A 14,138-nucleotide genomic window follows, 5' to 3' on the forward strand; every position below is an offset into this window, starting at 1 on the left:
GATAATCACATCAAAAAATGGGCAGAAGACATGAACAGACACTCTCCGAAGGAGACATCCAAATGGCTAACAGACACATGAAAAAATGTCCATCATCATTAGCTATCAGGCAAATTCAAATCAAAACCACATTGAGATACCGCTTTACACTAATTAGAATGGCCAAAATTAACAAGACAGTAAACAACATGTGTTGGAGGGGACGTGGAGAAAGGGGAACCCTCTTACACTGTTGGTGGGAATGCAAGTTGGTGCAGCTACTTTTGGAAAACATTTTGGAGACTCCTCAAGAAATTAAAAATAGAACTTCCCTATTCAGGATTGCATGGAACACTGGGTGTGGTGCAAAAATAATGAATACTGTTATGCTGAAAATAAATTTAAAAAAAAAAGGAAAAAAAAGGAAATTAAAAATTGAGCTACCCTTTGACCCTGCAATTGCACTGCTGGATATTTACCCCAAAGATACAGATGTAGTAAACGGAAGGGCCATCTGTACTACAATGTTCATAGCAGCAATGGCCACCGTTGCCAAACTGTGGAAAGAGCCAAGAGGCCCTTCAGTGGACAAATGGATAAAGAAGATGTGGTCTGTATATACAATGAAGTATTATGCCTCCATCAGAAATAGTGAATACCCAACTTTTGTATCAACATGGATGGGACTGGAAGAGATTATACTGAGTGAAATAAGTCAGGCAGAGAGAGTTAATTATCATATGGTTTCACTTACTTGTGGAGCTAAGGACCAACACGGAAGACACTGGGAGATGGAGAGGAGAAGTGAGTTGGGGGAAATCCGACAGGGAGACAAACCATGAGGGACTGTGGACTCTGAGATACAAAATGACGGTTTTGGAGGGGAGGGGTGGGGATTAGGTGAGCCTGGTGCTGGGTATTATGGTGGGCATGTATTGCATGGAGCACTGGGTGTGGTGCATCAACAATGAATTTTGAAACACTGAAAAAAGCATAAAATTAAATTATTTATTTATTTTTGATTTTCAGCATAACAGTATTCATTTTTTTTCACCACACTCAGTGCTCCATGTAATCCATGCCCTCTATAATACCTACCACCTGGTACCCCAACCTCCCACCCCCCACCACTTCAGACTCCTCAGATTGTTTTTCAGAGAACTTCCCTATGACCCTGCAATTGCACTCCTGGGTATTTACCCCAAAGATACAGATATTGTAAAAAGAAGGGCCATCTGTACCCCATTGTTTATAGCAGCAATGGCCACGGTCACCAAACTGTGGAAAGAACCAAGATGCCCTTCAATGGACAAATGGATAAGGAAGATGTGGTCCATATACACTATGGAGTATTATGCCTCCATCAGAAAGGATGAATATCCAACTTTTGTAGCAACATGGACGGGACTGGAAGAGATTATGCTGAGTGAAATAAGTCAAGCAGAGAGAGTCAATTATCATATGGTTTCACTTATTTGTGGAGCATAATAAATAGCATGGAGGACATGGGGGGTTAGAGAGGAGAAGGGAGTTGGGGGAAATTGGAAGGGGAGGTGAACCATGAGAGACTATGGACTCTGAAAATTAAATTTTTTTTTAAAAAGGCATCATTTGACTTTAATTTTCTATTACCAGTTGTCTGTGTCAGTATATAGTCTCATTCACATAACTGGGTTGATTTAGTTATACCTATTGAAAAGAGAATAACCACAAGACTATATAGTAATATGTTGAAAGTCATAAGAGGTCAAAGTTTCATTTTTTTCAAACAGATCGTAATTAAATCATATATAAATTGGTCTTCTAAAGGGTTACAGTCTACCAATAAATTTTTAAAGACATTTTTAAATGGAAAAGAAAAAGGAGTTGCATAAAAATGTAAGTAAAATAACAGCGTATCAGGTACTGATATTGATGTGGTTCTAAAATTACATATTTTTATCCATTTTAAAATGTAAGCAAATAGTCTTAATATGCAAATGGATTTAATTCAGCTTTTTGTTATTGATTCATTAATGAAATAATGTGCTTGTCCCTGAAGGCATGGTATGTAACTGATAATTTTCTACTATGAACTTAAACTAACTTTGTGCATAAACATGTGTATTTTGGCTTAGAAGGTATCAACATCCTAATAACAAACTTATAACTAAAATGGGAACAAATTAATTTTTTGAAGTTTATCGGTACATAATTTTAGAGACTTAGACTGATATTCTTCCCAAAACTAGGCAAGCACATAATTTTGAAAATATTCTCCTTATATGAATTAACTCTGTTTTCTCTGTATTAGTTAATAATAAATTAATAAATATATTAATAAAGTAATAAAAATCAATTATTTTGATTCTTTTTTGTTTGACTCAAACCTCTTATACCCAGAATTCCAGATTTGGAAGGATCCTTAAAAATTATCTAGTCTGATTGACCAAACTAATTTAACGGTTTAGTCACAATTATAATGTGAACTCTGGACTCCAAGGATTTTTGGTATTGATTCTTCTGTTTATTTTTTAGGTGACTGCACTTCAAGATGAAAAGAATTCATTAGTTTCTGAAAATGAGATGATGAATGAAAAACTTGACCAGTTGGATGGCTCTTTTGATGATCCAAATACAATGGTTGCAAAAAAGTATTTTCATGCACAGTTACAGCTAGAACAATTACAGGAAGAAAACTTCAGGTAGCATTTTTAATAAAAATCCTTCCACAGAGTTCTGTTAAACTAGAGGTGTAAAATCCTATCAACAACTACTTATTAAGCATTTTACAGTATGCTGTAGCATCCTGGAGCTTTATAGCATGCTTAGGACACTAATCCAGCTCTGAAAATACCGAATGGTACAGGTGGTTCCTGCCTTCACAGGGCTTGCAAGCTAGGTAGGCAAGTGGGATATGTCTATAAAATTAAAAAACAATTCAAAATAACTTTATGTAATAAGGGCCAAATGAAGGCCATGTGCAAATGCAATAGGAGTTAAAGGGAGTGACTGCTGAGGCCTGGAGAGAATGGGGTGTTTCTTCTGGATGAAAGGGAACCTGATAATAAATGGAAAAAACAGAAATCTTAAGCTAAAAAAATGCTCTTTGAACTTTTATGTTTCTTCTTTGGAAAAAAAAGAAAAAAAGGTGTTACACATCTTGCCTTTAATAAACATTGTCTCTTGTGTGCTTGCTGCTGAGCCTGGAGAATAGGCACTCTAATTGCATTCTATGACTTTTTTTTCCTTCTTTTATTGTAATATCAAACTTAAACACAAAAACAGTTGCAACAATGGTGCAAAGAACTCCTTTATTCCTTTTATTCAGATTCCACAAGTGTTTTGCATTTTTTCCCCATTAGCTATCACACTGCATATTCTTAGGGATTTGCATATTTTTTTCTGAACCACTTGAGTAAGTTGGAGCCATGCACCTTTATCCCTATATGCTTTAGCATGTATTTCCTAAAACAAAAAGAACTCCCTTCTAAACCATAGGATAGTGATTAAAATTAGGGAATCTGTCATTGATACAATATTATTATTTAATCCACAGATCATATTCAAATTCCATTAGTTGTCTCATTGTCTTTTATGACTTTTTTTGTTCCTGGTTCAGAATCCAATCCAGGATCATGCACTGCATTTATTAATGGATTCTTAATGATCTATAAATCCGTAGTATCATCATTAATTTAATTGTGAAATTGTCCCAGATTTGACCACTGGGAGCCCTTTGAGTTGGCCCCTGTGGCCTTTCACTGGTTACTGTCCTTCAAGCACTTTCTTACTTTTGGGTGCAACAAAATATTCTAGACTCGTCTCTTCCTTTCCCTACCCTGCAGTCAGCCGTTTCTTTAAGGATCTCTAATTCCTTTTATGGACGGTGTTATTTAGAAACAAAGATCCATTGCTCCACATGAGTTTTTCTGTCATTGCTTGGAGGCCCCTTTAGTGTACAGAGCTAAGAAGTATGCTTGCCTATGTTCACATTTACATCGGCTTGTGTTCATATGCTTATATGGACACATGTCTGCATTGGTTTTTATGTCTCTCACTGTGAACAGTGAACAGTGATCTCATTTTGATATCCTTCATTTCAGTTCTGTGTTTTCATGGTTCATTCTGATCTTCTCCATTTCCATACTGGAAACTCCTTCTCCAGTGATGGGAAGCCTGGCTCCCATTTTCCTAAATATATGTACTCATATACTCAATTCCAAAGCACATAGAAAGTAATTTAAGAATAGCTAACCTTATCTTTGTCTTAAGCAAACTATTAATAAGACTTCAGTATGTTTACAGTTCTTTTGCAAGGTAAGATTTATGTATTAGAGATGAAAGTTCCTTTATGCTTTTTCTCAGTTGACACCCACCTCCCAGAGGCTAAGTATTCTTGTGATTATTTTTTACCATAGATGAGTTTTCTCTGGTCTAGAATGTTAACATTAACTGAATCATGCAGTATGAACTCCTTGGTGACTGGCTTCCGTTGCTCAGCATGTTTGTGAGCCTTCATCTATGTTTTGAATGTATCTGTAATTCATTATTTTTTATGCCTGAGTTGTATTCAAATATTTGGAATTATTCCACATTATACACATTTCTTTTAAAATTTTTTTTTTTAAAGATTTTATTTATTTATCTGACAGAGAGATTACAAGTAGGCAGAGAGGCAGGCGGGTGGGGTGGGGGAAGCAGGCTCTCTGCTGAGCAGAGAGCCCCATGCGGGGCTCTATCCCAGGGCCCTGATACCATGACCTGAGCCAAAGGCAGAGGCTTAACCCACTGAGCCACCCAGGCGCCCCATACACACTTTTCGTTACCCATATTCCTTTAGATGATGGGCATTTGGGTTTCCAGGTTTTAAGTAAAACTAGACTGAACATGGTAATATAAGAATTTTGTAGACATTTTTTTTTCTCATTAGTAAATATATAGTGGTATTGCAGAGTTATATAGTAGTTCTATGTTTAATTTAAAAGACACTGCCTAACCATTTTCCACCGTGGTCATAACATTTTATCCTTCCATGAGCAGAGACTGCTCTTGTTCTGCCTGCATAGCATAATTCTTATCTTTTTAACTAAATAGTTCAGTAAGAGTATCTCCTTAGGGCTTTAATTGGCATTTTCCTGATAACCAGTGATGTGATAAGCCCCTGTTCCTGTGCTTACTAAAAATATATCTAGAAATATATATCTTACTAGAAATATATCTTGCTCTCTTTCTCTCTCTCTCTCTCTCTCTATATATATATCTTACTAGAAATATATCTTACTAGAAATGTATCTTATGGGGTGCCTGATGACTCAGTGGGTTAAAGCCTCTGCCTTCAGCTCGGGTCATGATCCCAGGGTCTTGGGATCAAGCCCCATTGGGCTCTCTGCTCAGCGGGGAGCCTGCTTCCTCCTCTCTCTCTCCTGCCTCTTTGCCTACTTGTGATCTCTGTCTGTCAAATAAATAAATAAAATCTTTAAATATATATATATTTAAAGATTATATATATATATATATATATATATATATATATATATATATATCTTACTTGGTGAGTTGTCTCTTCATACTGTTGACCTGTTTTTAAATTGGGTTATTTGTCAATATCAATTAGTTGTAGGAATTTTTAAAAATCTGGATGCAAGTCCTTTGTCAAATATGTGTGTAGTAATATTTTTTTCCCACTCATTCTGTGGCTTGCCTTTGCATTTTTTAAATGGTGACTTTCAATGAGAAGTTCTTAGATGAAGTCTATTTTATCGATATTTTTAATATTAGTGTTTTTGTATACTGCCCAAGAAATCTTTGTCTACTTCCGTGCCATGAAGATACTCTCTACTGTTCTCTTCTAGAACCTTCACAGTGTTGTCTTTTACATGTGTCTATGGTGTTGTCTTTTACATGTAAGTCTATGGTCCATCTCGAATTGATTTTTTTTTATAAAAATAGTGTACAGTCAAACTTTATTTTTATTTTCCATATGGGTATTTAGTTGTTACAGTATCATCATTCAAAAGAATTTTAGTTTTACTCCACATTGCTTTGTACCTTTGTGAAAAATGATATAATCATAAAATTTGGGTCATTTTTTGGACTTTTTAATTCTTTTTCCTTTATCTGTTTGTCTTTATACCTATGTGGTATGGTCTTGATTACTTTAGCTCTAGAATAAGCTTAAAATCAGGTAGTATAAGTATTCCAACTTTGTTCTTTCTTTTCAAAATTTGTTTTGGCTATTCTAAGTCTTTTGTATTTTCAATTAAAATTGAGAGCTAGTCAGTTTCTATTTAAAAAACCTTTTGTGATTATGATTTAGGTTGTATAAAATTGATAACTATATTGAGAATTTCTATGAATATGGTATCTTCATTTATTTAAATCTTTAATTTGTCTCGGCAGTGTTGTGTTGTTTCCAGTGGAGAAGTCTTGTATGTGTTTTATTAAATTTATTCCCTAATAGATGCTATTACATATACAATTTAAGTTATTCTGAAAAGTGGCTGCAAGTATGTACAGGTGATTTTTTTATATATTGAAATTGATCTTTTATTTTGAAACTTTTATGTCTTATAAAGTTTCTTAGTTCACTTATTGATTCTAGTAATTTGTTTGTATAGAAAATCTAAGGCATCCTCAGTCATCTCATCTATTAACAGAGCTTTACATCTTCCTTTTATAATTTCTGCCCTCTATTTGTTTTTCCTTAATTTAGCAAGAACAGACATCTTACTTTGTTCCAGGTCTTAGGGGGAAAACACTCAGTTAAGTACCATCAAGTATAATACTCACTGTAGAGTTTTCTAATGTGCTTTTTATCATTTTGGAGGAGTTCCCCTTTATATCTGGCTGCTGAGAGTTTTTATCATTAATTGGTATGATTTTTGACATGATTTTTCTACATCTTGAAATGACAGTGTAGTTTTTCTTTTTCATTTTTTATTATGATCGTTTAATTTTTTGAATGTTGAACAATCTTATATTTCATGGTTAGATCAGTTTGGTCATACTTATTTTGCATATATATGACTGGATTTGGTTTGCTGATATGTTGAAAAATTTTTTGATTATCTTCATATAGATATTGGTCTATAACTTTTTTTCTCTTGTAATATCTTTTTCAGGTTTTATTGTCAGAGTTCTTCTAGTCTCATAGAATAATTGGGAAGTGTTCTCTCCTCCTCTATTTTCTGAAAGAGTTTATGTAAGAATAATAATATTTCTTCCTTAAATATTTGGTAGAATTTATCAATAAAGCAATCGACCTATAGTTTTGTGAAAGGGCTTTTAATGACAAATACAGTTTTGTTAGTAGTCATAGGGCTTCTCAGGTTTTCTGTTCCATTTATGTCAGTTTGATAAGTTGTGCTTTTCAAGGCATATGTTTATTTCATTTAAGTTGTTGAATTTATTGGCATATAGTTGTTCATAATATTCTCTTATCGTCCTTTTAATGACTGTGGAGCTATATTGATATTCACTTTTTCATTCCTGATATCGGTAATTTGTGTTTTTTCTCATTTTTCTTGGTCATTCTTACTAGGGTTTCATCAATTTTATTAATATTTTCAAATACTTTATTAGCTTTCCATATTACTAGTTTTAGATCTCTGTTCTTTCTATTTACTTACTTTGAATTTAATTTGCTGTTCTTTTCCTGGACTCTTAAGGTTGAAACTTGGATGATTGATTTCAAGCCTTTCTTCATTTCTAATATAAGCCTTTAAAACTGTAAATTTTCCTCTAAGCACTGGTTTAGCTGGGTCCCCAAAGTTTGACTGCCTGTCTCTCTGTTGTTATTCATTCTCAAATATTTTCTAATTTCCTTTGTGATAACTTCCTTGACTTGTGTGTTATTTAGAAGTGTGTTGTTTTATTTCCAAGTATTGAAGGCTTTTCTAGACTTCTTATTGTGGGCTAATTTCAAATTTAAGTCTCTTATGTTTAGAGAACATATTTCACAAGATTTTGGTCTTTAGATACTTATTAATATTATTTTATTGCTCGGCATGTTGTGATGACTGTTCCATCTGAACTTGCAGAGGATGTGTATTCTGTCGTTTTTGATTGACATGTTCTATATGTGTCAAATCAAGTTGGTTAATAGTGTTGTTCAGAGCTCTTCTGTATTTTTACTGATATTTTTGTTTCTGTCATTTATTGGAGACTGGTATTAAAGAATGATTGTGGGTTTGTGGATTTCCGCTTTTGATTCTGTCAGTTTTTGCTTCATGTATTTTAAAGCTATATTTAGGCATATACACATTTATGATATGGCTTTCTAATGATTTGACCCTTTTATATTTATATGTCAGTTTTTGCTTCATGTATTTTAAAGCTATGTTTAGGCATATACACATTTATGATATGGCTTTCTAATGATTTGACCCTTTTATGATATGGCTTTCTAATGTTTTGACCCTTTTATAGAGAAATATCTCTATCTTTAATAATACTCTAAAAATTAATTAAATACTTTAATAATACTCTAAAAATTTATTTTGTTTGATGCCAACATAACCACCCCAGTTTCTTTTGCTTACTGTTTGCATGGTGTTTTTTAAAAATCTTTTTAGTCTATCTGTGCCTTTATATTTAAACCATCTCTTGTTATTAGCATATATTTGAGCCTTGCTTTGTTATCTAGTCTGATGCTTTCTGCCTTTTTAATCGGTGTGCAGTCTGTTTCCCTTTTATGTAATTTTTGTTACAGTTATATTTAGGTCTGTCAGCTTGCTGTTTTTCATTTGTCATATCCTTTTGTTTTTCTTTTCTGCATTTCATTGGGTAAATTACATACTTATTTAAATATTTGCCTTTATTCACTATATTGTCTTTTTACTTTTTGTTGTTGCTATAGAGTTTAAGTATTTATCCTTAATTTATTATAGTCTACTTAGAGTTACTATTTTACCACTTCTCATGTGATATATATTTTTGAGTAATTTTAATAAATATCTATATATTTTCTCTTTATCTTATGAGATATTAAAACTCTTACTAGAGTTAGAGATAATGAAGCACAGTGTTTCAGAAGTGAAAATAAAAATTCAGAACAATAAGTTTATTCTCAGCCAGTTTCAAATCCAGGAGCTGAAAGTATCTTAATCCTTAGCCTTTCTGTGTTGAGTGTGGAATTTAAAAAAAAAAAAAATTTTTTTTAAGTATGCCTTGCTAAGCACATGTCTCAGTAAGAAAACAAGTGATGAAAATCACATTATAAGTACTTGTTTTCTTTACTCAAGGCTTGAAGCTGCAAAGGATGATTACCGTGTTCACTGTGAAGAACTTGAAAAGCAACTAATTGAATTTCAGCATAGGAATGATGAACTGACTAGTCTTGCTGAAGAAACAAGAGCCCTGAAGGATGAAATAGATGTTCTTAGGTATGGCGTGTCTAAATATAATGATGTCACTTCTAAGTTATTCATTAGTCATTTTGGTATTCCACAGTCTAATCAGGGATTCTTAGGGTGATTCCTGTGTATCAAGTACTGGTCAGTTTTTATCCAGGCTCTTAGTCTTTACTTATTTTATGTTTGTTGATGATAATTTCAGTTTAAGGATAATATTCAATTCTTTTAGCACAATTTTTTTTTTTTTTTAAGAGAGGGAGGATGAGGGGATGGTAGGAGTAGAGGGAAAGGGAGAGAGAGAATCCCAAGTAGGCTCCACTCTTAGCGCAGACCCAGACATGGGGTCCATTCTCACAATCCTGAGATCATGACCCGAGCCAAAATCGAGAGTCAAACACACCCAACCAACTGAGCCACCCGTGGTAGCACAATTTCATGTTAAAATTCATAAACCCCAAATGATACCTTTTTCTTAAAACTGTGTAAGCTGGGAATCACCTTTAGATACATTTAGCTTGACCTCCTTGTACTCATTAGTGTATCTTGTGAACTTTTTACATAAGGGAAAGCATTCTCAATCCATGTTTTGGCATTTGATATAAAATAGGTATAGGTAAGTATCTTAATATTTATTTCAGGGTTATCCCAAGGTTCTCTTATTCTCTTTGACAGTATATAAAATTTTTATTTGGCTTTTGCCTATGGAATGTTAATCAAGTAAATAGACTATCTATATACTCGTTATATTTTCTGTTAAATTTTCTTAATGGGCCATTTTGTTGCACAGTTTTTCTGTCCATTTGATATAAAAATATTTATACCCATTCGTTTGAACTTGCATGTGATGGAAAGTGATTTGGTTTATGTATTTACTTTTGCTCTAGCCTAGTTGGTCAGGTAGATACAATTCTAAAGCAAAGTGCTTTGTCAGACAAATTGTAAGTTGAGTCAACATCCTAAATATATCAAATACTTACTAAATGCTAGACACAAAGCAAAATTGGCCTATAAGCTACAGAGGAGCCTAGAATTGTTCAGTTGAATTTGTAAAACCATTCTTTTTTACACATTGTGCTGTATGAAACAGTTTGATAATTTAGTATGCCAAATTCAAGACATTTTTGTTTTGATACCTTTGCAACAAGAAGGTTCAATGATGGATTTTAGTCTTTTTCCAAAGCTCCCACAAAGTTTATTTCTTTTGTCTGTCTTTTTCATTTTCTTTCTTTCTTCATTCCTTTTTTTTCCTTGTTTCAGCCAATTGATTATCTGGTTGACTAATTTTACAGATAGAATAAAATTTCTTTATGCATTTACTGGTTCTTACCCAGTAATGTGCAGTCTTTATTATTGTAGGGCCACCTCTGATAAAGCAAATAAACTAGAGTCAACAGTCGAGATATATCGTCAGAAACTACAAGATCTGAATGACCTTCGCAAGCAGGTGAAAACTTTACAAGAAACAAACATGATGTATATGCATAATACAGTCAGCTTAGAAGAAGAATTGAAGAAGGCAAATGCAGCACGTACACAGTTAGAAACATACAAGAGGCAGGTAAGAAAATATCTTAATTTTTTTTTAAAGATTTTATTTATTCGACAGAGACACAGCGAGAGAGGGACCACAAGCAGGGGGAGTGAGAGAGGGAAAAGCAGGCTTCCCACTGAACCCAATGCGGGGCTTGAACCCAGGACTCTGGAATCATGCATGACCTGAGCCGAAGGCAGACACCCAACGACTGAGCCGCCCAGGTGCCCCAGAAAATATCTTAATTTTTTTAATAAAATCAAAAGAGCTCAGCTTTCTTTTGATTCCTTTTGATACTTTCAGAATGATAGAGATTTGAAGAAACATTGCCTGTAGCTGGCTATGAACTTATGATAGATTTCTTCTACCTGTAATTTTAATTCCAGGGTTGATAATTGAATTTAAGTTATCTAGGTCTTTCCCTTTTTACTGTCTTCTGAGCTTATATATATTTTTGGGCATTTTATTGCTTATTAACATTTCTGGTAACCAGTAGTAATTGCCTGGAGAATGGAGCTATAACTGGTGATACTCTGTTTTTCTATTTATCTGGCAACCTGGAGAAACATTGGAATAGAAGACTGATTTTTTTTTTTTTTTACTAAATTATTATTTGGGTATTTTAAAATTTAAGCTCTTATTTACATGCTATTTCTACAAGTATTTAGGATTACTTATTCTTATTATAGATTTTATTTCCAATCAGTTTCTCATTTATTAAACTCTAAAAACTATTAATATTATATATTTTTGTTATCTACTTTTGTTTCTGACAAAAGGTTCAAGATCTTCACAATAAACTTTCCTCTGAATCCAAAAGGGCAGATACACTAGCATTTGAAATGAAGCGGCTTGAAGAAAAACATGAAGCTTTACTTAAGGAAAAAGAGGTACACATGAATATAGTTGATGCGTAATATGTCTGTCTTCTCTTTTAGTGTTTAATATTATCCTTGCTGTTCTAAGAATGGAAGTCATGTAAATCAAATCTTCTGTCTTACTCCCAATCCAAGTGTTGCTGTAGAAGAAAGTAGTAGAAATTTACTGTGCAGTGTTGTTATTCCTTCATGAGGGAAGATGAAGTCACAGAGGCAAGGCCATATGTCTCATTGCATGTTTTCCCATTCTAGACCATCGGCTTCTCGAGAGCAAGGGCCACAGATTTTATTTTTTAGTGGCTTTATTGAGATATAATTTATATACCATAAATTTCACCCACTTGAAGTGCACGATTCAGTTGTTAGTGTATTCCCTGTTGTGCAGCCCTCACCACAGGCACATTTTAGAGCGCTGTCATCACCTCGTTAGTGTGTGTACTGGCAGCGCCCTACATTCTGGCTCCCCTCCCCTCAGCCTTTGAAACCATTAATTTAATTTCTGTCTCTGAAGATTTGGCCAGTCTGTCCAGAATATGTCATCCTACACGGTGTCAGTTTTGTGACTAGATGCCTTCACATAGTTTTAATGCTTTTAAAGTTCATCCATGTCATAGCATGAATCAGTACTTTGTTTTAATGCTGAATGATACTCCATTCTATAGACATACCACATTTTATTTATCCACTCATCATTTTATGGACATTTGGGCTATTAAACAAATAATGTGGCTATGAACATTTATTTACAAATGTTTATGTAGACATGTATTTTCATTTGAGTACATACCTAGGCATGGTACTGCTGGTCATATGGTAACTATGTTTTACCTTTCAAGGAGCTACCATGCTGTTTTCTAAAGTAGATGAACCATTTTTAATTCTCAGCAATTTCTAAAGGTTTTTAATTTCTGCATATCCTTGCCAACACTTATCAGACTTTTAATTTTAGCTATCCTAGTGAGTATGAAGTGGTATCTTATTGTGGTTTTGACTTGTATTTCCCTAATGACTAATGATGTCGAGCATCTTTTCATGTACTTATTGGCCATTTGTATGTCTTCCCTGGAGATATGTCTCTTCAAAACCCTTACTCATGTTTTATCTAGGTTATTTGCTTTTTTATTGAATTGTAAGAGCTCCTTATAGATTCTGGATATAACTTCCTTCCCAAATATACGATTTGAAAATATGTTCTTTTATTCTGTGGGTTCTCATTTTTTTGGTGGTGCTATATACAATTTCATTTGATGAAATCAGTTACCTGTTTTTTTCTGTCCTTGTTTATGCTTTATTGGCTGTATTTCTGTGAAGTCACGGAGTAATATGAGGTTATAAAGATTGTGTTTATATTTGTTTTTAATTTTACAGTTTCTGTGAACAATTTTGAATTAATTTTTGTAAATAATGTAAGATAGGCATCAAACTTCATTCTTTTGTGTGTGGCTATTCAGTTGTCCCAGAACTATTTGTTGACAAGATTATTCTTTCCCTATTATTGTCTTAATACCTTTGTTGAAAATCAATTGGCCATGATACTGTAATGATGGATACATTATACATTTGTCAGAACCCATAAAAGTAAAATAGAGGGAACCCTGATGTCCCTTAGTTAATAACAGTGTATCAGTACCGGCTCCTCAGTTCTTTTTTGTTGGTTTGATTTATTGTGTTATGTTAGTCACCATGTAGTACATCACTGGTTTTTGATGGAGTGTTCTATGATGCATTGTTTGCGTATAACATGCAGTGCTCCATCCAATCCGTGCCTTCCTTAATACCCATCATGAAGATCGCAGTTCTTCAAGTAACCACTAACTTTACCTCACTCATTACTCAAGACACTTCTGCAAGGGTTATGTATCTACATTTCCATTTTGGTAATGTGGATACTAAAGCCAAAAAGTCAAATAACTCACTGTAGGTGATATAATAACTAGTAAATAATGAAACTGGAGTTCAAGCTGTGATCTATTTGCCTCTAAAATCCATGCTTTTTTTTTTTTTAAAACTCTGCTGTTGCACATTTATACTCCATTGTGTAATTATATCAGTTTGGTTCAAATAAATTATCTAGTGGGGAAATCACAAGATTTATGTTGTATAAAGATTATGGGATTTATGTAAGAGAAGATTATCTCTTAGCACGAAAACTAAAAGATTGTCCCTTTTAAGTAACTAAGCAACAATTATGAAATTAAGATAAATTATTATAAGCATAAAGTACATTTCTGGTGGGCAGAATTAAATATTTCACTCATATAAACAATTCTTTTTTAGAGACTAATAGAGCAACGTGATACTCTGAAAGAAACAAATGAAGAACTTCGATGTTCACAAGTACAACAAGATCACCTAAACCAAACAGGTGAATTTTGCTGGATTTAGAAAAGTTTTTTTTAACGGTAGAAATACTGA

At 33.5% G+C, this 14,138-nt stretch overlaps 1 protein-coding gene across 1 annotated transcript in view; it reads left to right on the forward strand.

The window, feature by feature from the left end:
- The window catches only part of HOOK1 (hook microtubule tethering protein 1), a 73,738-nt gene that overhangs the window by 39,237 nt on the left and 20,363 nt on the right, over positions 1–14,138 (forward strand). Inside the window, exons 9-13 of the mRNA XM_059376700.1 lie at positions 2,497–2,663; positions 9,204–9,344; positions 10,671–10,872; positions 11,625–11,735; positions 14,001–14,088. Of these exons, the coding sequence (XP_059232683.1) occupies positions 2,497–2,663; positions 9,204–9,344; positions 10,671–10,872; positions 11,625–11,735; positions 14,001–14,088 (709 nt within the window). The remainder of the gene's footprint in view (positions 1–2,496; positions 2,664–9,203; positions 9,345–10,670; positions 10,873–11,624; positions 11,736–14,000; positions 14,089–14,138) is intronic.

Source organism: Mustela nigripes, chromosome 14, assembly GCF_022355385.1.
Source record: "Mustela nigripes isolate SB6536 chromosome 14, MUSNIG.SB6536, whole genome shotgun sequence".
In the NCBI taxonomy this organism is placed as follows: domain Eukaryota; kingdom Metazoa; phylum Chordata; class Mammalia; order Carnivora; family Mustelidae; genus Mustela; species Mustela nigripes.